We start from the raw sequence: 26,701 nt of genomic DNA, 5'->3' as shown, positions 1-26,701 counted from the left end.
AAAAGTTTTAGGAACAGCTTCTTCCCTTCTGCCATTGGATTTCTGCACTGTCCATGAATACTTATTATTCCCATTTTGTGCTATTTATTTGTAACTGAGTAATTTTTATGTTTTGCACTGCTGCAGGAAACAACAAATTTTATGACATATGTCAGTGATAAATGAGATTTGGCAACTAATTCTTCACTTTCATTGCCATGCTTTTTCTTCACATCTTTGAAAAGGTTGTTGTTTATTGTTGTTGAATAATCATCAGACTAACAGCAGTTTTACATTCATTTTTATCTTCAAGCCAAATCACCAACAGTTTTTCTTTTCCACCTCAATTATCAAACCACTTACTTGGCTCTTTTGTAATGATAGTTTTCTGTATCAGGAGCAATTCTTGAATGCACACTTTGTCTTTTATGATGGTACCGAGTGTTGAGTAGCTGAAGCACAATACTTACCTTATTGGCACTTCTCCTTTTTGAAATCACTTTATTAGATCCATTCTAACTTCCTTTGTGATTGTTTTCCTTTCCTATGTTAAGTTTATTTTTTGTGCTTCTGGGAGGTATGATTATTATAAAATGCTATCAGAATTATACATGATGGCATTTACAAATAATCAAAAGCACTGCTATCCTATGTATATAATACCAGGGCACCACTGTAGCATAGCAGTTAGCACAACACTATTATAGCTCTGTGCCTTGGAGTTTGGAGTTCAATGCCTGTGTCCTCTGTAAGGAGTCTGTACATCCTCCCTGTGGAATGCGTGGGTTTTCTCCGGATCATCTGGTTTCCTCCCACAGTCCAAAGACGTGCCGGGTAGGTTAACTGGTCATTGTAAATTTTCTCATGATTAGGTTAAGGTTAAATCAGGGGTTGTTGGAGTTTGCTGGGAGGTGCGGCTCGAAGGCTTGAAAGAGCCAATTCCACACTACATCTCTGAATAAATAAAAATAAAATAAAAATTGCTCTAAAGTTGGCTGGTGTTCATGCGGGAGGCTCAGATTGTGTTGCCATTAAGTGTTCTCATTTGCCCAGTACACGAAGGAAACTAGTTCTGCCATTGGTAGGAATTAACCTATATGTGAGGCTTTTGAATTTATGGGAGCTTTTTTGGATGTGTGTGTGTGTTCACAAGTTTGGTGTTTGTATCTACCATCAGGCAGGCAGTACGGAAGCCTTGGATCCCCACCACCAGGGTCACGCTCCTGAACCAGCGTGGATAACTTCTTTCACCGCTACTCTGAACTGTTTCTACAACCTACAAACTCACTTTCAAGGACCCCTTGCAACTTGTTCTCGGCATAATTTTTATTTGCATAGTTTGTTGTCTGTTGCACACTGATTGTCAGTCTTTGTTTATGTATAGTCTTTCATAGAATTCTATTGTATTTTTTCTTGTAAATCCCTGAAAAATAAAAGAATCTCAAGGTTGTATATGGTAACATATAGGTATTTTAATAACAAATTTACCATTAACATTTGAACTTTGAGTCAGGGAGTAAGATAAGGTTCAGATTCCAAAAGCATGGGCATATGTGCATGCAGATTGGCACATATCTTGTACAATAATGTGCCAGTACCTTAGATTGAAATTCAGAGCTGAGGAATGAACTGTTATAATTTCCTGTGGCAGAATGTCACTAGTTCATAGAAGCCTCACTATTCTGTGCTTGGCAGAACGTTCCTTTTCTTTTTAGAAGATTAGCTTTATTTGTCACAAATACACTGAAGCATGTACAGTAAAATGCACCATTTGCAGCAACGACCACCGCAGTCTGAGGTTGTGCTGGGGGCAGTCCACAAGTGTTGCCGCACTTCTGGCGCCAACATCGCATGCCCACAATTTAATAACCCTAACTTGTATATCTTTAGAATGTGGGGGTGGGGGGGGGTGCGTGTGGAACCAGAGCACCCAGATGAAGCCCAAGCAGTCACAGGAAGAATGTACATACTCCTTATAGACAGCAGAGGGAATTGAACCCCTAACTTCTGATCACTGGGTCTGTAAAGCATTATGCTAACCTCATCGCTACTGGATCGCCCTTTGTGTACTTCACTTGGCAGTTATTTGGAGTGATAGTACCTGGAGGAGCAGAGTGGTTAGAGTTATGGGTGGGAGTTAATGGGAATGTGTGGACAATAAGATGTTTAGTGCAAATTCGATGGCCTAAAGGGCCTGTTTCCATACTGTATGATTGATAGAAAAATTATCCACAGATTACTGGAGCCCAAAATAATTTTTGTGATATACTGGAGACACTGAACTCTGGAGTGTGCAGCTGTTGTGCATTTATCTGAAATTAGATCAGCACTTAATGAGTTATTTATTGTCGGAAAACTCCACTGGCATTAAAGATGTTGCAAGACGGTGATATCAAGCATTTTCTTTATGTAGCTGAACTTGGCTGATTATTTCCTGCTTGACCACAGAGTACAATATTGGTGACGGCTACTGGTGAATCCCTCTTCTAACTACCAACCATGGAGGCTTCCTGAGTTATTAATTATAAAGTTTTAGCACTAACTCTTGATTGATCTTTGACTTGGAAATTTGCTTTAAGTGGTGAATACAACAGCATACGCTTATAATCTAAGTCAGATGTGCCTTATAGTTGCAGAGACTACAGTTATTAATATAGGTATCTTACTAATGTTGCCAACGTCAGGAATTGTTATCCTGAAACGATGAGTGGTGTCGTGGCTAACGAGTATGTACATTCCTAAAGTAGCAGCAAGTACCAGAGTGAGTAATTTTTCATTTCCATGTTAATAGCACTGACCATTTTGTTAGGTAAATGCAATAATCAAGAATAATATGGAATTTTTCTTTGTTTAGAAGTAGAATTCAGTTTTTAACTTCCCAAAAGATGTTGGTATTAAATTTGCATTGTAAATCCCTGATCCCTGCTACATGGAGCCATTGACACCTTTACCCATACTACTATTGGTGCATCAGAATCGATTTAATATCACCAGCATGTCAAGAAATTTATTTACTTTACAGCAGCAGTACAATGAAGTACATGGTAAATACAGAGGAAAAAAGCTGAGTTACATTAAGTATATATAGATCAATTAAATAGTTAAGTTAAAATAACAACTAAAGAAAAATAGTGAGGTGGATTCAAATCAGAGGCAGAAGGGAAGAAGCTGTTCCTGAATTGCTGAGTATGTGCCTTCAGGCTTCTGTAACTCCTTCCTGATGGTAACAGTGAGAAGAGGGCGTGTCCTGCATGGTGGGGATCCTGAATGATGGTTGCCACCTTCCTAAGGCACCGCACCTTGAAGATGTTTGGTATTCATGATAGAGCTGGCTAATTTTACAAGTTTCTGCAATTTATTTTAATCTTGTGCAGTAGCTCCCCCTCTCCCCCATTGCCCATTGACAAACACCTGATGTCACCTCTAACCTCTCCTGGAATTGTTTTTTGACTCTTGAAATAGCCCTCCGCAAGCCATACCTGGTTTTGTTATACAGATGGGATCACCAGACTTAAGTGCCACAGAGCTAGCCTCCAGCAAACTACAAACCTCCTGATTCATCCACGGATTTTGGTTTGGGAATGTACAGTAAGTTTTCATAGTTACACACTCATCCACACAGGTTTTAGTGAAATCAGTAAAAACTTGCAGCATACCCTTCTGGACTCAAAGATGACTTCCTGAAACAGTCCAATCCACTAATTCAAAGCAGTTGTGTGCCTCTTTGCTCCATACCTTCTTGATCCTTACTACTGGTGCTACAGTCTTTGGTCTTTGCCTGTACACAGGGAGCAGAAATATTGCCAGGTGATCAGATGTCCCGAAGTGAGGGCATGGGAAGCCTAGTAGGCACTCTTGAACTTAGTGTAACAGTAGTCCTGTGGGTTATTTCCACTGGTAATACAGATGATTTGTTGATAATAATTATTTAGGGACTTTATTAAGCTAGCTTGGTTAAAATCCCCCAAGATGATGGGGAAAGTATCATGATGTGCTATTTCATGCCTGTTGATTATATCGCTCAGTTTGTCTAGAGCCTGTTTGACATTAGCCTGAGATGGAATATACACTGCTACCCAAAAGATCACTGAAATCTCCCATGGCAGGTTAATTGACAGGCATTTATTTGCGAGGAATTCCAGGTCTGGCGAACAATATTGGGATGTCACCAACATACTAGTACACCACAAGGAGTTGATTATGAGGCATACACCTCATGAGCACTCAACTCTGGAGCGACTCTGCACCTCCCACTGTTTGCCAAGATTAGCTGTGAAACAGAGGCAAGCTTAAGTAGTGCTTCACAGAGATTGCTAATTGTGAGGAAGCTGATTACAAATGAAGTTTTAAATTTTGCAAATGCTTCCTCTTTCCCTTCAGATAGTAGATTCACTAATGGTGCTTTTGGAAAAGTTGTTTGCACTGTTTGCAGGTTGGATTATTTTTTGCTGGCGCATTGGAGGCTGAGGAGCGATCTGATGCAAGTATATAAAATTATGAGAGGCATCAATAGAGTAATCAGAGTCTTTTTCTCAGGGTGGAAAGATCAAATACAAGCGAGGGCATAGGGTTAAAGTGAGAGGAGTAAAGTATAAAGGAGATGAACAAGACGAACTTTATTTTACACCAAGAGTAAAAGCTGCCAGGATTGGTGGTGAAGGTGGTTAGAGGTACTTTAATAGGAATTTATACAAGCACATGAACAGGCAGTGAGTAAAAGTATATAGACCAAGTACAGGCAGGTTAGGATTAGTTTGGATTGGCATCATGTTTAGTGCAGAAATAGTGGGCTGAAGGTCCTGTTACTATTCTGCTCTGAGGTGTTTACATAAATTTCAGGCTGGATGGCTCAATAGCTATTTTTGCTTTGATTTTAGATTCGGAACACTGAGAAGACAAAATGTGCTTTGGAGGTGCTTTAGCAGGGAAACATAGGGTTTTCAAAGTTGCTGGAGGCACAATCCACATACTGGTTTGATAGACATACTGTAGCTCTGTCAGAAGAATAGGTCTTCTGAAGGCTGCTATTGTCACATCAAGTAGTCTTGGACATCTCCAGCCATGTAGAAAATGATCTTCTCCTGAGTATACCTTTTAACCTTGTATTTATTGCCTTTGAATTTGAGCATGTCCGTGCCATGAACATGATCAAATATAGCTTCAGACCCTTGGGCAGGACAATCACATTGTGTCCAGCTAAAGTCAGGAAATTGTCCTGCTTTGTTGCATGACAGTGTTCAGTGAGAATCATAGATGATGGGGAATTAAGATGCTCATCACTGCGTCCTTGGGATTCTTAAAGGTTGTGAGGAAGTTATGAACAAGCAGGGTATTTCTTTGCTCTGGGTGCATTGCTGTTCTGCTGGGTCACAGGTTAAATTGGTCAATTCCCATAACCAAAGAACAATAATGTCAACTACTCCCAATCTGTTTACAGTAAAATCCTGAAATCAGCCATCGACAGCGTCTGTGGAACAGGGGATTATGAAGTGAGTTGGAGACGGTTTCCTGTGGACATTCCCGAGCTGGAAATTGCTTGGTTTAATAGTAACTTAGCAAGGGTCATTAAAATGTATTGAGGTTTAAGCAGAATGGTCATTGTTGGAGTGGATGGTGTTAGAGTGGTCAGGCTTTGGCTCAATAGACTTGGGTGAGAACAGGCACAGGCTAGAACCCAAGCTTGAGAAGTCAGATGATGGTGGTTCTAGCAGTAGAATGCTCTTCCTGTGAGACGTAGGATTTCAGGGTACCTACCAGTTTCTCCGATGAATACATCTCCAAGAATTGCACCCAACTTCAGCTCCTGACTGACAAGATCAAGAAGCTGGAGCTGGATGTGTTCAGGACCATCCAGGAGGGTGAAAATTTCATAAATGGGATTTTTTACTGAAGTGGTAACACCCAGAGTGCAGGCTTCAGACAGTAGATGGGTGATTACCAAGAGAAGTAAGAGGAATAAGGAGTCAGTGCAGGGTTCCTCTGTGGCAACTCCCCTCAGCAACAAATATACTCCTTTGGATACTGCAATGTCGGGGTGTGATTAGTGGACTGTTAGGGTACAGCAGCACTCACCAGGCCAGTGGTACTGTGGCCAGCTTTGAAGCTCAGCAGGGAAGGGTAAAGTCAGGCAAAAGCGATGGTGATGGGAGGCTCAGTAGTTAGGGGAACGGACAGCAGATTCTGTGACTGTGAAAGGGAAGCTAGAATGATGTGTTTCCTGCCAGATGCTAGGGTCCAGGATGTCTCAGAGCGGCTGCAGGAGGTCCTCAAGAGGAAAGGTGAGCAGTCAGAGTTGTGGTGCATTTTAGTACCAATGATGTAGGTAGAGAGGGGGAAGAGTTCCTGTGCAGTGAGTATAGGGATTTGGGCAAAAGACTGAAGAACAGGACCTCCAAGACGGTGATCCCTGGATTACTCCCAGTACCATGTGCTAATCAGGGTAGCAATAGGGTGATAGTGCAGATAAATGAGTGGCTGAGGAAGTGGTGCAGGGGGCAGGTTTTCAGATTACTGGATTTTTGGGATCTCTGCTGTGGAAGGTATGACCTATATAAAAAGGATGGGCAGCACACAAATCCAAGGTGTTCCAACATCCTAGTGGCCAGGTTTGCCAGAACCGGAGTGATAGGGCTGATATACAAGTAGGTACAGTGAGGAAAATCAAGCAGATGATAGGGCAAAATTGTAGTTAGTGGGATGAGCTGAGGTGTAAAATGGAGGTAAAATTGAAAAGGATGGTGAAGGTGTTTTACTTGAATGCGTGCAGTATACTGAATAAGGTAGATGATCTCGTAGCGCAGCGTGGGCATCACTGAGTCATGGCTGAAAAAAGATCATAGTTGGAAGCTTAACGTCCCAGGATACACATTGTATTGAAAGGGCAGGCAGGTAGGCTGAGGGGGTGGGGTGGCTCTATTGGTAAAAAATGAAATGATATCATTAGTAAGAGATGATGTAGGACTGGAAGATATAGAATCCTTGGAAGGTGGATAGAGTTAAGAAACAGTAACAGTGGAAAGTCCCTGATGTGACTTATATACAGTCTCCCAAACATTTGCCAGGATGTGGGATATAAATTTCATCAGGAAATAGAAAAAGGCATGTAATAAGGGCAATGTTAGGATAGTCACAGGAGATTTCAATATGCAGGTAGATTGGGAAAGTCAGGTTGTTGCTGGATTCCAAGAGGGGGGATTTGTAGAAAGCTTATGAGTTGTGTTTTTAGGAGAAGTTTAAGGTTGAGCCCACTGGGATAAAGGCAATTCTGGATTGGGTGTTGTGTAATGAACCAGACTTGATTAGGGAACTGAGGGTGAAGGAACTCTTTCGGAGGCAATAATCAAATATGATGGATTTCACCCTGCAACTTGAGAGGGATTAGATGAACTCAGATGTATCGGTATTACAGTGGAGTAAAGGGAATTACAGAAGCATGAGAGAGGAACTGGCCAAAGTTATTGGAAGCGGACACTAGCAGGGAGTATGGCAAAAGAACAATGACTGAAGTTTCTGGGATCAATGCTGAAGTCAGCATGACTTTCTTAAAGGGAAATGTTGCCTGACAAATCTGTTGGAATTCTTTGAGGAAATAACAGGCAGTATAGACAAAGGAGAGTCTGTGGATGCTGTTTACTTGGATTTTCAAAAGGCCTTTAACAAAGTGTTGCACATGAGGCTGATTAACAAGATAAGAGCCAGTGGTATTATGGGAAAGATACTAGCATGGATAGAAAATTGGCTGACTGGCAGGGGACAAAAAGTCAGAATAAAGGAGGCCTATTCTGGTTGGCTGCTGGAGACTTGTGTTCCACAGGTATCTATTTTGGGACCACTCTTTTCATATTATATGTCAATAGTTTGGATGATTGAATTGATAGCTTTATGGCTATTTGCAGATGATAAGAGGGGCAGGAAGTGTTGAGGAAGCAGGAAGTCTGCAGAAGGCCTTGGGCAGATTGGGAGAATGGGCAAAGAAGTGGCCAGACAGAATATAGTGAAGTGTATGGTCAATCACTTTTTTAGAAGGAATAAAGGCATGGACTATTTTCAAAATAAGGAGAAAATTCAAAAAGCAGAGGTGCACAGGACTTGGGAGTCCTTGTGCAGGATCCTCTAAAGGTTAACTTGCATGTTGAGTTGGTAGTAAGGAAGGCATATGCAATGTTAGCATTCATTTTGAGAGTACTAGACTATAGGAACAAGGATGTAATGGTCAGACTACACTTGGAGTATTATGAGCAGTTTTGGGCCTCTTATCTAAGAAAAAGTATGCTGGCATTGGAGACAGTTTAGAGGAGGTTGACAAGAATGATTCCTGGAAAGAAACGGTTAACATATGAGGAATATCTGTTGGCTCTGGGCCTGTACTCGCTGGATTTGAGAAGAACCTCAGCAAGTATGGGGATCTCATTGAAACCTATTGAATATTGGAAGTCCTAGATAGAGTGGATGTGGAGAGGATGTTTCCTATGGTGGATGAATCTAGGATCAGAGGGCACAGCCTCAGAATAGAGGGACATCCTTTTAGAACAGGGATGAGAAGGAATTTCTTTAACAATGTTGAATCTATGGAATTTGTTGCCATGGACTGCTGTGGAGGCCAAGTGATTCAGTGTATTTAAAGTGGAGGTTGATAGGTTCTTGATTAGTCAGGGCATCAAAGGTTACTGGGAGAAGGCAGGAGAATGGGTTTGAGAAGGATATTAAATCAGCCGTGATGAAATGGCAGAGAAGATGCGATGGGCTGAGTGGCCTAATACTGTTCCTACATCCTATGGTCATATGGTATATGGAACTAGTTGGACTAAGTCAATGCATTTCATTGTGTTCATTGCCAAAGAAAGAAATGGAACTTGCTTTACAAGATAGGTCTACTAAATGGTGCATATTATGATCTTCCTTGCTATCTCTGTGACCATCTCTAGCCACCTTTGTCAGCTACATCTCCTTTGTTCTAGCCTTATCTACTTACCATACCCAGAAATAAAATGTTTAATTTCTGCCACTGCTTTCTAATTTTGCTTTAGTGCAAGTTTTGGTGGCAGTGCAGCCCTTCTTTAGTTCACCAAAGCTGGTTCTAGTGCCATCTCATTATATGTTTAAATGTTGGCCTCCCTGATGCTGAACTTCCAAGTTATGTTTGTAGTTAGATTTTTATATAGTGATATTCCAGGTTCATATCTTAAGTATATTCAAAATACCAAGAAGTAAAAGTCCATCTTTATGTTGGAAATGGACACATGGATCTGCCAAACAATAGAACATTTGCAGATCCTGGAAATCCAGGCAACACACACAAAATGCTAGAGGAACTCAGCAGGCCGGGCAGGATCAGTAAAAAAGAGTACGCAAGTCCTGATGAAGGGTCTCAGCCTGAAACATCTACTGTTTACTCTTTTCCATAAGATGCTGCCTGGCCTGCTAGGTTCCTCCAGCATTTTGTGTGTATTACATGGATCTGCTAGAAAGCCTTTTAATTGTGTTGTTTCCCCTACTTCACCATTGATCCCTCTCCACCAAAACCAGAATTGGATGCCAGCTTACCATTGACTTGGCCCAGCATATTATGTAATAGCATTAAGTCCTGGATGCGTTAATTTCCAGGAGTTCTGCTAGGAATGGAAATTGTGTGAGATGATTCTGGTGCAAGCATTCTCCAAAGTTAGGTTCTTTAGCTGCTGACCTCATTAAAAATTAGAAAATATAGATGTCTCAGACAAATTTACAACATTTCAAGTATTTTTTCAAGTTTTAATCTATTTTGTGCTTGAAAGCTGGCAGATAGTATGACAGCACCAGTAGCATCATATCATGATAAATTTAAATATAGTATCTGCAGTTAATGTCAGCTTGTGTATCTATAGAATATTTTTTACTCTCTTTTAATATTATTTTATGTGTTGTATGTTATATATGTACTGTTTTGCACCATTGTCCCAGAGGAATGTTGTTTTGTTTAGCTGTATTTTGTTCTTATGTTAACTGTAGGTTCCACCTTGATATTGAAGAATGTAAAGGTTCTGCCTCTTGAAAAGGGCTTGAAAATCCTCTGGGAATCACCACAGGATGTGTCCAAGAGACCTGTGGATCATTACAAAATTGGTTATGGTCAAACATTGGAAAACATCAAGTTCATCAAAGTGGGGAAAAATGAACATTCTTATATTGTGGAGGATATTGGTAAGTATGTCACTGGCATCCTTGTTATATGAGTTAATGAGACCAGCCAGATTTAATTTAGATTTCCTCAGATCTATAAGTTTTATTAGCATTGTAATTGAAATAATGTGGCTTCTAAGTCTGCCTGTCAACTTCCAGAAGTTATGATAATTCACTGATGTAAGCCATGTGTTCCAGAGCCAGGGGAATTGCATTTTTTGCTGGTGACAGCAGAAGGCCGCATCAGAGGGAAATATCCAGTGTACAAAGCACAGAGTGCCACTGGTAAGTTGCAAAATATGCTGATCCATGAAATATAGGAAAACAAATCGTCACCTTTTTGCCAAAGAATACACGCCAGATGCTAAACACATCTAGTACTATTTCAATAGCACGTCTCTGAATTCATCTGATGTTTGTTTTTATATTTTTGAATAGCCCCCCCCCAGTTAGACTGTAGACATTTAAGCTATTGAGGCTTTGGTTATGAAATTCCTGAGGTACTTAGATGCTTGAAAATCTTAGAACCTTGTAAACCATATTCTACAACTTAAATTTGTGCATACAAAATCATATCCTTGGGAGAAACTTTGAATGGATTATAACCAATGAATCACGAACACAAAATGTACAAATCAATTCAGCACACAATGAAATTTTACAAATTGCAGGCACATATTCATGCAATAAAATCCTTAGTGGTGGGTAAGCATGTTGTGCTTATTCTAATAGTTCTGTGGAATGATTCATAATTAAACAGCTTCTAATGATCTGGAACACAGTACCTCTAACAAAACTCATTCTATTTTACCACCCCAATTAAGTTCCAGACTATGTTATCTAGACTGGAGACTCAAGACTGCAGGTCGTGGCATCAGGACAAATCGCCAGAGAAACTCAAAGGATTCAGCAGCATCTTAGGGGAAAGAAATCATCAGCATTTCAGGCCAAGACCTTGGATCAGGACTGGGAGTGGAGCAGAAAGGTATTGAGTATATGGGGAGAGGATTGAGACAGGGACTAGTAGGTAATAGATAAGCTGAAGAAGGGTGGAAGATTATGGACAAATGGAATTTAATTGCGGGGTGAAGGTAGAGTTGGTACACAGGTGGCAGGATATTAGGTGAAAAAGAAACAAAGAAAACAGATGGTAAGAGGGCGATAAACAGATGAACAAAGGCTACAAGTGTTGGAACCTGATAACTAAGGAAGTTGAAATGGATACTATTATTAGGTGAGAGATGAAGATAGATGGTAAAACCTCTGAAAGAGGTAGCTGAAGAGATTGTGGAAGCATTAGTAATGATCTTTCAGGAATTACTAGATTCTTAAATAGTTCTGGAGGACTGGAAAACTGCAAATGTCGCTTCACTCTTTAAGAAGGGAGGGAGGCAGAAGAAGGGCAATTATACGCCAGTTTGTCTGACTTCAGTGGTTGGCAAGGTGTTGGAGTTCATTATTAAGGATGAGATTTCAGGGCACTTGGAGGCATGTGATAAAATCGGCCAAAGTTAGCATGGTTTCCTTAAGAGGAACTGTTGCTTGAAAAATCAGTTGAAATTCTTTGAGGAAATAACAGTTAGGATAGACAAAGGAGAGTCAATGGATGTTGTTTACTTAGATTTTCAGAAGGCCTTTGATAAGTTGCTGCACATGAAGCTGCGTAACAAGATAAAAGCTCATGGTATTACAGGAAAGACACTAGCATGGGTAGAAGATTGGCTGACTGGCAGGAGGCAGAGTGTCGGAATAAAAATGGCCTATTCTAGTTGGCTGCTGATCACTAGTGGTGTTCAGCAGTGGTCAGTATTAGGACTGCTTCTTTTCACGTTTTTGTCTATGATTTGGATGACCAATTTGATGGCTTTGTGGCCAAGTTTATAGATGATACAATGATAGGTGGAGGGGCAGGTATTATTGAGACTGCAGAGGACTTGGACAGATTGAGAGAACTGGCAAAGAAGTAGCAGGTGGCATATAGTGTAGGGAAGTGTATCTTCCTGTATACACTTTTGGTAGAAGGAATAAGCTGTAGGCTATTTTCTAAATTCAAAAATCAGAGGTGTAAAGGGACTTTAGAGTCCTTGTGCAGGATTCCAAAAGGTTAACTTACAGGTTGAGTCAGTGATAATAAAGCAAATGCAATGTTAGCATTCATTTTGAGAAGACTACAATACAAGAACATGGATGTAATGCTGAGTCTTTATAAGTCATTGGTCAGGCTACACTTGGAGTATTATGAGCAGTTTTGGACCCCTTATCTAATAAAAGATGTGCTGTAGAAGAGGTTTATGAGAATGATCCAAGAACTGAAAGGATTAATGTCAGAGGAGCATTTGATGGCTCTGGGCCATTGAATTTAGAAGAATGAGGGGGGATATCATTAAAACCTATTGAATATTAAACGGCCCAGATAGAGTAGATGTGGAGAGGATGTTTCCTATAGTGGGTGAGTCTAGGACTGGACTGCACAGCCTCAGAATAGAGGGATGTCATTTTAGGGCAGAGTTGAGAAGGAATTTCCACAGCCAAAGAATGGTGAATCTATGAAATTCATTGCTATGGACAGCTGTGAATAGAGGGCACAGCCTCAGTGTAGAAGAATGACCCTTTAGAACAGATGAAGAGTAATTTCTTTTATGGCATGGTGATGAATCTGTGGAATTTATTGCCGCAGACGTCTGGAAGCCAAGTCATTCGGTATATTTAAAGCCGTGGTTGGTGGGTTCTTGATTAGTGAGTGCATCAAAGATTGAGGAGAAGGCAGGTATATGGGGTTGAGAGGGAAAAATAAATCAGCCGTGAATGAATAACAAGGCAGTCTCATAAGCTGAATAGCCTAATTCTGCTTCTATGTCTTGTGGGAAAATTTAATTCTTTTGAACTAAGTTTCTTTCAGCATTTAATCTTATCTACTTGGTGGCCCACAAGGGCTCTTGACTGGGGAATTCTGTGTATTAAAATCATCCTCATTTTCAAATCCTAGACTGACTCATCCTAATGTTATCTTCTAACGTCATCCAGCTGTAAATCCCTGCCACGTCTCTGCTTGCCTCCTGCTTTACCTATTGTACTGATTTTAATTACTTCACCTTTGGTGGTTGTGCCTTCGTTTTCTGCTGAACTAAGTTTCGGAATTGGTTTTCAAAACACCTCTGTCTTACTCTCCTCCTTTCAAACGCTCCTTGGAAACCTACCTTTTTGACCAAGCTTTTTCAACACTTATCCTAATAACTTGTGTAGTTCTTTGATATTTTTGTGGAAGTTGCTTAGTTCTATATAAATGCAGCTGGTTGTTATTTTCGTGATTTTTTTTCTTGGTTTTACTGTTTGGAACTGGTACATCATTGGGACGCAATCCAAGAATAACATATTGAACTACTAGAATAAGCATTCTTTCCTGTCTGCCATCCGATGTGTAGACTAAAAACATAATCACTCATAACTTGAAGAATCCTGTATGCTGATTGATGGGTATACTTACCTGTGTAATCAGAAATGTTGTATTGTTTATAATCCATTTAATGTTTGTCCTAAACATGTGATTAGGTATACATTGAGATAAGATCCTTAGCAATGTGATTTTTGGAGCTATATGGATATGACCTTTGAAGTACTTGTATCCATTGTACATAATAGAAATCTGCTTATCCTTGACAACTTGTGTTATCATTCTAATTCATCCTCTATTGGATGTCTTTTGTCCAATCCTAATGGCCAATTTTTGTAGTTAACCTGCTGAATTCTGGTTCAGTTAAACATTTTGAGACAATTGATCTTAATAATTTAGGCTTTCTTTTAATCCACAAACCTTCACATAAATGTTTTGCTCAAAACAAATTCCTCTCGCCTGAAGTCTCATTATGGCATCCTCTGAAGAACTTGCTAATTTGGTCAAAAAATAAGTTGTCTGGCAGAATGGAGATTAAAAAAAGTAAAAGGCTAATCAGAATCCAGTCATGTTATAAGTTTCAAAGTACTAAATAAACGAGAGTAAACCTTCTGTGCTTTCAAGCACTTAAAAATCATGGAGTCAAACTTTTGAATGCCTTTCCTCATAGACTCAGAGTCAGAATCAGGTTTAATATCACTAGTATTTGCTTTAAAATTTGTTGTTTTGTGGCAGAAGTACATTGCATTACAGAAAAATAAAGAACTTTAAATTACAATGATGAATTGTTTTAAAAAATAGTAGTGAAAAGAGAGAGGTAGTGTTCATGGGCTTGTTGTCCATTCAGAAATCTGATGACGGAGGGGAAGACACTGTTTCTGAAACATTATGTTTGTGTCTTCAGGCTACAGTACCACCTCCTTGATGGTAGCAATGAGAAGAGGGCATGTCCTGGTTGATGGTGGTCCTTAACGATGGATGCTGCCTTTTTGAGGCATTGTTTTTTGAAGGTGTTCTCATTGCTGGGGAGGCTAATGTCCATGATGGAGCTAGCAGATTTTGTAACTTTCTGTAGCTTTTTCTGATCCTGCGCCGTGGCCTCTCCATACCAGATGGTGATGCAACTGGTTAGAATGCTCTCCAAGGTACGTTTGTAGAAATTTGTGAGTGTCTTTGATGAACTACCAATTCTCCTTAAACTCCCAATGAAGTATAGATGCTATTGTGACTTCTTTGCCGTTGCATCAATATGTTGGGCCCAGGATAGGTCTTAAGAGATGTCGACACCCAGGAACTTGAAGCTCTCACCCTTTCCACTGCTGATCCTTCGATGAGGATTGGTTTGTTTCCCTCAACTTCCCTTTTCTGAAATTCCTCGGTCTTACTGCCATTGAGTGCAAGGTTGTTGTTGTGACACTACTTAACCAGCTGATCTATCTTGCTCCTCTATGCCTCTTTGTCACCATCTAAAGTTCTGCCAATAATAGTTGTACCATTGGCAAATTTATAGGTGGCACTTAAGCCTTACCTAGCCACACAGTTGCGGGTGTAGAGAGACCAAAGCAATAGGCTAAGCAGGCATCCTTGATGTGTACCAGTGTTGATTGTCAGTGAGGAGGAGATGTTGAGGAAGTGAAGGATCCAGTTGCAGAGGGAGGTACAGAGAAGCTAGTTGATCAGAACTGAGGGTGTGGTTGTGTTGAACGGTGAGATGTAATCAATAAACAGTAGTCTGACATGGATATTATTATTGTCCATGTGATCCAGAGCTGAGTGGAGAGCCAGTGAGGTTGCATCTGCTGTAGACTTATTCAAAGTACATTTATTATCTGTTATGTATACAGTGTACAACCTTGAGATTCATCTCCTTACAGGAAACCACAAAACAAAGAAACCCCAAAAGAACCCATTTGAAAAAAAGTCTGTCACACACCCAACAACAAACAACAGGAATTCTGCAGATGCTGGAAATTCAAGCAACACACATCAAAGTTGCTGGTGAACGCAGCAGGCCAGGCAGCATCTATAGGAAGAGGTACAGTCGTCCTGACGAAGGGTCTCGGCCTGAAACGTCGACTGTACCTCTTCCTATAGATGCTGCCTGGCCTGCTGCGTTCACCAGCAACTTTGATGTGTGTTGCTGTCACACGCCCATTGTGCAGAGACAACAAAGGCAAATAATAAAAGTAAGCAAATAGCATTCAGAACTGGAGTTTAACAAAAGACAAAAGCCTGACATCACTGCAAGGGTGAATTTATTATGGGGAACAAGGAAATGGCAGACGAGTTGAACAGGTACTTTGGATCTGTCTTCACTAGGGAAGACACAAACAATCTCCCAGATATAATAGTGGCCAAAGGACCTAGGGTAATGGATGAACTGAAGGAATTTTATATTAGGCAGGAAATGGTGTTGGATAGACTGTTGGGTCTGAAGGCTGATAAGTCCCCGGGACCTGATGGTCTGCATCCCAGGGTACTTAAGGAGGTGGCTTTAGAAATCGTGGACACATTGGTAATCATTTTCCAATGTTCTATAGATTAGGGATCGGTTCCTGTGGATTGGAGGGTGACTAACGTTGTCCCTCTCTTCAAGAAGGGAGGAAGAGAGAAAACAGGGAATTATGGACCCGTTAGCCTGACATCGGTGGTGGGAAAGATGCTGGAGTCAATTATAAAAGATGAAATTACGACACATCTGGATAGCAGTAACAGGATCAGTCCGAGTCAGCATGGATTTACGAAGGAGAAATCGTGCTTGACTAATCATCTGGAATTTTTTGAGGATGTAACTATGAAAATGGACAAGGGAGAGCCAGTGGATGTAGTGTACCCGGACTTTCAGAAAGCCTTTGATAAAGTCCCACATAGGAGATTAGTGGGCAAAATTAGGGCACATGGTATTGGGGGCAGAGTACTGACATGGATTGAAAATTGCCTAGCTGACAGAAAACAAAGAGTAGCGATTAACGGGTTCCTTTCAGAATGGCAGGCAGTGACCAGTGGGGCACCCCAAGGTTCAGTGCTGGGACCGCAGCTGTTTACACTATATATTAATGATTTAGATGAGGGAATTAAAAGTAACAGCAAATCTGCCGATGACACAAAGCTGGGTTGCAGTGTGAAATGTGAGGAAGATGTTATGAGAATGCAGGGTGACTTGGACAGGCTGGGTAAGTGGGCAGATGCATAGCAGATGCAGTTTAATGTGGACAAATGTGAGGTTATCCACTTTGGTAGTAAGAACAGGAAGGCAGATTATTATCTAAATGGAGTCAAGTTAGGAAAAGGGGAAGTACAACGAGATCTAGGTGTTCTTGTACATCAGTCACTGAAAGCAAGCATGCAGGTACAGCAGGCAGTGAAGAAAGCTAATGGCATGCTGGCCTTCATAACAAGGGGAATTGAGTATAAGAGCAAAAAGGTCCTTCTGCAGCTGTACAGGGCCCTGGTGAGACCACACCTGGAGTATTGTGTGCAGTTTTGGTTTCCAAATTTGAGGAAGGACATACTTGCTATTGAGGGAGTGCAGCGTAGGTTCACAAGGTTAATTCCCGGGATGGTGGGACTGTCATATGTCGAAAGCTGGGAGCGACTGGGCTTGTATGCTCTGGAATTTAGAAGGCTGAGAAGGACTCTTATTGAAACATAAGATTATTAAGGGATTGCACACGCTGGAGGCAGGAAGCATGTTCCCGCTGATGGGTGAGTCCAGAACCAGAGGCCACAGTTTAAGAATAAGGGGTAGGCAATTTAGAATGGAGTTGAGGACAAACTTTTTCCACCCAGAGAGTGGTGGATATATGGAATGCTCTGCCCCAGAAGGCTGTGGAGGCCAAGTCTCTGGATGCTTTCAAGAAGGAGATAGATAGGGCTCTTAAAGATAGTGGAATCAAAGGTTATGGGGATTAGGCAGGAACTGGATACTGGTTGTGGATGATCAGCCATGATCACAGTGAATGGCGGTGCTGGCTTGAAGGGCCGAATGGCCTACTCCTGCACCTATTGTCTATTGACTAGGCCACAACCTCAGCTTATTGTAGAGTCGAGTGAATATCGTGGGACCGTTGATGGAAAACCAGGCATCACTGCAGCCAAAGCAGGTTGCAGCGTCCATTCAGTGCAAATCTGATTAAACACTGCGGGGCAGCGAGCAGAACAGGCCAGTCCCTCACTTCCGGTCCCGACACTTTGATCTTTTCAATCTGTACCGGCGCTTAAATCAACCAGACATCAGGTTGTTCCTCGCTCTCAGACAACTTGGATCAGACATCAGATTGTTCCTCGCTCTCAGACAACTTGGATCAGACATCAGGTTGTTCTTCAGTCTCAGACATCTTGGATCAGACATCAGATTGTTCCTCACTCTTAGACAACTTGGATCAGACATCAGATTGTTCCTCGCTTTCAGACAGCTTGGATCAGACATCAGATTGTTCCTCGCTCTTAGACAGCTTGGATCAGACATCAGATTGTTCCTCGCTCTCAGACAGCTTGGATCAGACATCAGATTGTTCTTCACTCTCAGACAGCTTGGATCAGACATCAGATTGTTCCTCGCTCTTAGACAACTTGGATCAGACATCAGGTTGTTCCTCGCTCTTAGACAACTTGGATCAGACATCAGATTGTTCCTCGCTCTCAGACAGCTTGGATCAGACATCAGATTGTTCCTCACTCTCAGACAGCTTGGATCAGACATCAGATTGTTCCTCGCTCTCAGACAGCTTGGATCAGACATCAGGTTGTTCCTCGCTCTCAGACAACTTGGATCAGACATCAGATTGTTCCTCGCTCTTAGACAACTTGGATCAGACATCAGATTGTTCCTCGCTCTCAGACAACTTGGATCAGACATCAGATTGTTCCTCGCTCTCAGACAGCTTGGATCAGACATCAGGTTGTTCCTCGCTCTCAGACAGCTTGGATCAGACATCAGATTGTTCCTCGCTCTTAGACAGCTTGGATCAGACATCAGGTTGTTCCTCGCTCTTAGACAGCTTGGATCAGACATCAGATTGTTCCTCGCTCTCAGACAGCTTGGATCAGACATCAGGTTGTTCCTCGCTCTTAGACAGCTTGGATCAGACATCAGATTGTTCCTCGCTCTCAGACAACTTGGATCAGACATCAGATTGTTCCTCGCTTTCAGACAGCTTGGATCAGACATCAGATTGTTCCTCGCTCTTAGACAGCTTGGATCAGACATCAGGTTGTTCCTCGCTCTTAGACAGCTTGGATCAGACATCAGATTGTTCCTCGCTCTCAGACAACTTGGATCAGATATCAGGTTGTTCCTCGCTCTCAGACAACTTGGATCAGACATCAGATTGTTCTTCACTCTCAGACAACTTGGATCAGACATCAGATTGTTCCTCACTCTCAGACAGCTTGGATCAGACATCAGGTTGTTCCTCGCTCTCAGACAACTTGGATCAGACATCAGATTGTTCTTCACTTTCAGACAACTTGGATCAGACATCAGATTGTTCCTCGCTCTCAGACAACTTGGACAGACATCAGATTGTTCTTCACTCTCAGACATTTTGGATCAGATATCAGATTGTTCTTCGTTCTTAGACAGCTTGGATCAGACATCAGATTGTTCCTCGCTCTCAGACAACTTGGATCAGACATCAGGTTGTTCTTCACTCTCAGACATTTTGGATCAGATATCAGATTGTTCTTCGCTCTTAGACAGCTTGGATCAGACATCAGATTGTTCCTCGCTCTTAGACAGCTTGGATCAGACATCAGGTTGTTCCTCGCTCTCAGACAGCTTGGATCAGACATCAGATTGTTCCTCGCTCTTAGACAGCTTGGATCAGATATCAGGTTGTTCCTCGCTCTCAGACAGCTTGGATCAGACATCAGATTGTTCCTCACTCTCAGACAACTTGGATCAGACATCAGGTTGTTCTTCACTCTCAGACATTTTGGATCAGATATCAGATTGTTCTTCGCTCTTAGACAGCTTGGATCAGACATCAGATTGTTCCTCGCTCTTAGACAGCTTGGATCAGACATCAGGTTGTTCCTCGCTCTTAGACAACTTGGATCAGACATCAGATTGTTCCTCGCTCTTAGACAGCTTGGATCAGACATCAGATTGTTCCTTGCTCTCAGACAGCTTGGATCAGACATCAGATTGTTCCTCGCTCTTAGACAGCTTGGATCAGACATCAGGTTGTTCCTCGCTCTTAGACAGCTTGGATCAGACATCAGATTGTTCCTCGCTCTTAGACAGCTTGGATCAGACATCAGATTGTTCCTCGCTCTCAGACAGCTTGGATTAGATATCAGGTTGTTCCTCGCTCTTAGACAGCTTGGATCAGATGTCGGGTTGTTCCTCACTCTCAGACATCTTGGATCAGACATCAGGTTGTTCCTCGCTCTTAGACAGCTTGGATCCAGCTGCCCCGACCTTTCCAATTCAGCCTGGCATTTAAACCGATCAGACATCAGGACTTTCTTCGCTCCCACCTCTGCTTGCCTGTGCCATGCCTCACCTCCACTTGCTTAGGCTCACCCCTGCATACCCCTCCATTGTTAGCAATGAACTTATTAATAAAGTATTATTAATAAGGTGTTTAGTAGTTTTGTTTATTTTGCATTCTGCCACGGTGAGTAGATGCTGGGTATCACTAGCACCATCTTAAACCGGAAGACATTGCATTGACAGGCAAGTTGAAGCAGATCCAGATTCCTGCTTCGGCAGGAGTTGGTCCTAGTCATGACTAACCTTTCAAAGCATTTCATCACAGTAGATGTGAGTGCAACTGGGCAATAGTTGTTGAGGCAACTCACCCTTCACTTCTTGGGTACTGGCATAATTATCACCCTTTAAAGCAGGTAGGAAGCTCAGACTGCAGCAGGGAGAGATTGAAGATATCCTTGAATTCTCACTCCAGTTGATTGCCACAGGTCTTCAGAGTCCTACCAGGTACAATATCAGGGTCTGACACCTTGCTAGAGTTCACCCACTTGAAAATTGTACTTACATCTGTTTCCGAGACAAAGATCACAGGGCCACCAGATGTTGTAGCGATTCACACAGGTGTAGTTTTATTCTTCCTTTCCAATCATGCGTAAAAGATTCACTTGATGAAATAATGTTCATGGCAATTATGCCAAAGTCATCAAAGGATATTGTAAGCATATTGCTCCTTTGTTTCCTGATGACAGTCTTGATTAATTTGACAGTCAAAGAGAATCTGTACTTTTCACTCTTGATAGTTGCAATGAGAAAGCCACTGGTTGGACTGCCTTCCTACAGTGTGAAATGCAATTGCGTTTGCCCTTGGCATATGAAATGATTGGTGTAATTAATACCAGGCTTGAAGTATGGGTGTTTTCAAAGTTAGGCTTTGCAGACTGGGCTTGTAAATTCAGTCTGTTTATAGCTCATAGTGAATTTAGTTGACAGAGATTTCAAGTATGGGCCAAGGAATGTACCTGGTTCTGGAATCTTTCCTCCATCTGCATCTCTGATGCAAAGGTTGCATTTCAGCTAATACAAAGTGTTATGTTTTGTAATTCCAAAATACAAAATCTAATTGAAAGGGAAACAAGGGAGCCAGGAGTAATGTTTCAGTTTTGGTTTTCACTTTAAGCGAGGCATGCACTTATCATGTGGTGGTGTCATGAAGTATGCAATTCATGTATATTTACATTTAACACATAATGAATTATTTAAATGAACAAGAATGCTTAATTAAACAATATATTCATAATATTCTCAAATATTACTGAGATATTAAACACACAACACTCCTATCTACTTTGCAATAAACTCCAACTCAATATAGAATGCATCTCAACTATATACATATTATATGATATATAGCTTCTATGCAGACACCTACAGCAGAGTATATTTTAAATTGTCCAATTCAGGCCTAAAGATTTAATTGCTGTGGAGGATTTTTTACTCTTGTGGGATTATGACTTTCTTGACAATGGAGGTGAGATGTAGCTGTGAAAAAAATTTCAGGTTCTGGAGCCTCCTCCATATTGGTTGTAAGAATTGATTCTGAGACTGCAGAAAGTGGTTCTGACAGCTCTGGACCTTTCTATTCTAGTTCCTTTCTGGTTCCTTTCTATTCTAGTTTGTTCATTTTGATCTTGGGAAGGTATATTTAGTTCACTGGAGTACTCTCTTGTTCATCCTTCTATTACTCCCTTTATGATCTGATCTCTCTTCTTGGTTTCCTCATCCACAATATCATCTGATGAATCCTCCATTTACTCCTTTCTTTTTGCCCTTCCATTCACCCAGCTGGGCTTTGGTCTTTGCATCAATACTACAAGCAGCTTTTTGTGTTGCACTTGAAATTCAGGTAATAATCTTAATGCAAGCAGAGTAGATTCTGTTTGTTTAAACTCACAAAAGCCAAATATCTGCAACTTTCCCAAAGCTCCTTGAACTCTCTTCCATTTTAAAACTAAGCCACATTTCGCAAGTAACTGCCTGATTAACATATCGAAAGCTTTCTTATAAAAGCAATTGTAGAAACGGTTGCTTATAAAAATGGTTGTAGTCGGACAACTGCTTTTTTCACTATCATGCTTCATCTGAGCAGCATGGTCCTTCCTTGGTTCAGTGTGCTTTCCAACCAGAGGCACAGAGGTTGGCACCAACACCTGTCTGTCTTCTGTTGGTGACGGTTCATTATGTACTTCACGGAGAGGGTTGTGGCATCATCTACTACCTTTCTTAAATTGCTTTCAGTTGAGTCTATTATAGGGAATGTGGCATGCAAACAGTAGATGGATCTCCAATCATGTTGTAGTTGTGCCAGCCAATCATGCCCCGCAGTGCTGACCCCCACATACAAGCCCAATGTGGCTTGTTGTATTTCATTTTTACGAGTGTCATTCCCAGGAATTATCTTTTCTCCAGTGTAAATTCTTAGTTGGATATCTGAAGGTTTCAGTTTAGTGTCTTTGAAATGCTGTTCAAACTTATTTTGTGGAATGACTGAAACAGCTGAGCCAGTGTCCAATTCCATTTTAATTAGTTTTTTGTTCACTTCTGCTATAAGCCGTATCGTTTGTCTGTTGTTAGTCTTCACATTGTAAATCTCAAGGCTACTCAGTCCTGTGTCACTCTCATCTGTATCAGACTTTTCAACAGCAGTGTGCAGTTCAGTGCTCTTTTTGAAACTGCAACTTGACTTTTGTTGCTGCAGTTAAAATTCTAAGCAAACTGTATGCTTTTTAACCCAATGCACTTAGCGAAACTGTCACTTGCTTCTCATTGACTATTTCATTTGGTTCAATATACTGTGCAATTAGTTCAGTATACACGAGCCGGTTATCCATTGAGCAATCGAACACATCTGGCTACATTATGTAGCCTGCCATTTCCACTTCTTTAAAAATTTCTGAATATTATCACCTGGTACTCACTGTTTATGAACCCATGAATTTAGTCTGTTTTCTGCCTTTATTTCAAACTCAGACATCTTTCTTTTTCTGAAGAAAATGTATTACTCTGAAGAAAAAAAAGTTGCTGTACTTTTTAAAAAAACTTGACTGTTTCTCACTGCTGTTTTAAAACTCAAAGTTCTTGCTGCGCTTCAACAGGTAGGTGGTCATCTCAAGTTCATTTTAAAAGTACCTCATCACCACTGTTATGTTTTGTAACTCCAAAACATAAAGACTGAAAGGAAAACAAGGGAGCCAGGAGTAACATCTTACTTTTGTTTTTTTACTTTAAGAGAGGTGCGCACATATCACATGGTAGCATCATGACGTATTCAGTTCACGTATTTTTATATAAAACCCATAATGAATTATTTAAATGAACAAGAAACCTTAATTAAACAATATATTTGCAAAGTTACTGAAATATTAAGTACGCAACACAAGGATTTTTGTTTTTTGCAAAAGAAAATAACGCTACTTAGAAATAGGAGCCAGAAAACACAAGATAATTGTTGATTGTACACCTGAATGTCAGGTTTCTTTTCCTGTGTTTGCTGAATTTCAACCTGACTGTTCATAGCTTTTTAAAAACTATTACACTGTTTCAACAAGAAAGAACTCCCTTTATTTTTGCAAGAGGTGCAGATTATGCTACGTTTTTAGATATCAGATCTGCCTAATATTAATTCCTAATAGCATCAGGAATGTTACCATCACCTTAAAAAGTGGTGCAGTGGTTTACATCAAATTAAATCAGACTCTATCACTGCTGTGGAGACACAAAAGACTGCAGGTGCTGGATCTGGAGCAACATACAATCTTCAAGAGGAACTCTGCAGGGTGAACAGCATTGATGCGAGTGGCAGAAAAGGATGCTGAGGCAGTTGGCGGACTGAGGGGCGTAGGATGACAGGCAGGTAGTGACTTAACTCCTTAATGGAATCTATCTCTTGTAGTGCTTTGTGCTCCTGTTCATCTCCCTCCAGCTGCTGTCTCCCATCTTTACACTCCCTCCCTCACCTTGCTCCATATGTGCTTCTTCCTCTCTCTCTTTGTCTGCCTCCATTTATCATTCACCTACCCCTGTCTTCCAACTCCACTCACTCACCTCCCCTACCAAGTACTACTTGCCTGTCATCTTACACTCTTCCTCAGTCCACCAATCACCTTGGAAGACTTTCTTTCCACTCCCCTTCTCTTCTCTATGCTGGGCATTACACCTTTCCACTCTTGGTCCTGGTGCAGGGTTTCAATCCAAAACATGAACAGTTTCTTTCCTTTCACTGTTGCTGTTTGACCCGCTGGGTTCTTCCAGCAGATTGTGCTTTTCTTCCAGTCAATAAAAACTCCATGAAAGTTTCGCCTTTAAAAGCTTATTAACTAATATTACTTCTGACTTTCAAAAGTAATCTCATTGAAAATTATCAGACACTTAAAGTTGAATTTCCTTCAAGATTTTCTGGAAGGAAAGGAACAGAAATTTCAGTTCTGCTATGATCCTCATCACTTTTCTTCATTAGCATGTTTTCCACAAGATTAAACAAGGCATAGGCATCCCTAACTCTAATTGAGTCTCCACCAATTTCATGAGTTTCTATGGTTCCAATTTAAAGCAGAGGTTGATAGGTTGTTGATTAATAAGGGTGTCAGAATTTGCAGGGAGAAGGCAGGAGTATGGGGTTGAGAGGAAAAATAAATCACCCCCTTCTCTCAATTCCGCTGTCTCCACTGCACCTGCTGCCAGGATGAGGCTTTTCATTCCAGACTGAAGGAAATGTGCTCCTCCTTCAAAGAAAGGGGTTTCCCTTCCTTCACCATCAACATTGTCCTCAACTGCATCTCTTCCATTTCATGCACGTCTGTTCCCACCCCATCCTCCTGCTTCCTGACCAGGTATAATGTTCCTCTTGTCCTCACCTACCATCCCACCAGCCTTTGCGTCCAGCATATAATTCTCCACAACTTCTTTCATCTTCAACAGGATCCCACCACCAAGCACATCTTTCCCTCCACCCCCCCCCCCACTTTCAGCTTTCCACAGGGATTGCCCCCTACGTGGCTCCTTTGTCCATTCATCCCTCCCCACTGATCTTCCTCCTGGCACTTAACCTTGCTAGTGGAGCAAGTGCTACACCTCCTCCTCCCTCACTACCATTCAGGGCCCTAAAGTCCTTCCAGGTGAGGCGACACTTCACCTGTGAGTCTGTTAGGGTCACTAATTGTGGCCTCCTGTATATAGGTGAGACCCAACATAGATTGGGAGACCACTTCATGGAGCACCTACACTCCATCCACCAGAAAAAGTGGGATCTCTTAATGGCCACCTATTTTAATTCCACTTCCCATTCCCATATGTCTATCCATGGCCTCCTCCACTATCGGGAAAAACCATGCTTGGGATGGAGGAACAATGCCTTGTATTCCGTCTGGGTAGCCTCCAACCTGATGGCATGAACATTTATTTCTTGAACTTCAGTAATGCCCCCCACCCCTTCACCATTCCCTATTCCTTTTCCCTCTCTTATCTTAACTCCTTGCCCACTCATTGCCTCCCTCTGCTGCTCCACCCCTTTTCTTTCTTCCATGGTCTTTTGTCTTCTTCTACTAGTCTCCCCTTCTCTGGCCCTGTATTTCTTTTACCAATCAAGTTCCCAGTTCTTTACTTCATCCCTCCCTCTTTAGTTTTCATCTATCACCTTGTGTTTCTTCCTCCTCCTCTCCCCATGTTTTAAACCTCCTCCTCAGCTTTTTTTTTCTCTCTCGTCCTGCCAAAAGGTCTTGGCCCAAAATGTTGACTGTACTCTTTTCCATAGATGCTGCCTGGCCTGCTGAGCTCCTCCAGAATTTTGTGTGTATTGCTCAGATTTCCAGCATCTGCAGATTTTCTCTTGTCTGTCATGATTAAATGGAGAAACAGACTTGATGTGCCTGATGTCTAATTCTCCTTTTATATCTCATGGCCTGCCATTGCCATTTCAGAGTAATATGAAAGAAGGATTCTTGCACTGGAGAGATGGGATGTTGAATAACCTCGTGGAGTTTTCTTCTAGACCCTCTAATGTGTCCTGAGATTGAAAGCAGGAGGCAGAATGTCTTCCTCTGGCCACAGAAATTCATGAAGTTGTTGGGAACTTAATTATAGGCAGCTGACTGAAATGTGTTTTTTTAAATGGAAAAATGCCACCGTAGATTAGAATAATAACATATGAGACAATGTTTTGGTGTGTAACATCTCACACTATTCCGTGAAGATGTTCATATGTCATGTTTAGCCCAGAAAGGAGCTGAGTAAGCTCTTCGTGCAGGAAGGAAGGAACAATTGTTGGATCGAACCTATATCTGCTTTCTTCACACTACCTTCCCCCGCAGAATAAGAGATACAATTGAAGCGTAAGAAAGTGGATTTCCACTGAGACTATAAAACACTAATGATTTCTTCATGTGACACCTAATAACTGAAGTGTTAATTACTGCACTTCTTTGGCTGGCACTGAAACACTGATAGCTTTTTATTGTATGAATGCAGAACTTACAATTTTACAAGGAATAATGGAAAAAAATTAGGATCATTTTCATTGCCAACATAAAAGGCAGAAATGGCAAATTACAAAGTTGCATGCAGCCTGCAGAAAGAACAAATTATTTAATGTGTTCAAATTATGATCAGGTATGCTTGGCTCAATTATGAGTAAACAGAAGTTATTTTAGAGAATTGGTCCAGAACACCATGCCATTACAATTTCA

General features: G+C 41.3%; 1 protein-coding gene across 2 annotated transcripts in view; it reads left to right on the top strand.

Moving 5' to 3' along the window:
• fndc1 (fibronectin type III domain containing 1) overlaps positions 1-26,701 on the top strand; it is a 197,833-nt gene that overhangs the window by 34,982 nt on the left and 136,150 nt on the right. The window contains exons 2-3 of one of the 2 annotated variants that reach the window (XM_063056027.1): positions 9,967-10,158; positions 10,336-10,422. The exons of the other annotated variant lie outside the window; for it this stretch is intronic. Coding sequence (XP_062912097.1) covers positions 9,967-10,158; positions 10,336-10,422 — 279 coding nt within the window. The remainder of the gene's footprint in view (positions 1-9,966; positions 10,159-10,335; positions 10,423-26,701) is intronic. 2 annotated transcript variants of the gene reach the window in all.

Source organism: Mobula hypostoma, chromosome 8, assembly GCF_963921235.1.
Source record: "Mobula hypostoma chromosome 8, sMobHyp1.1, whole genome shotgun sequence".
Lineage (NCBI taxonomy): Eukaryota > Metazoa > Chordata > Chondrichthyes > Myliobatiformes > Myliobatidae > Mobula > Mobula hypostoma.
Note: the sequence above shows the minus strand (reverse complement) of the source record. Positions and strands in the feature narration are given on the sequence as shown.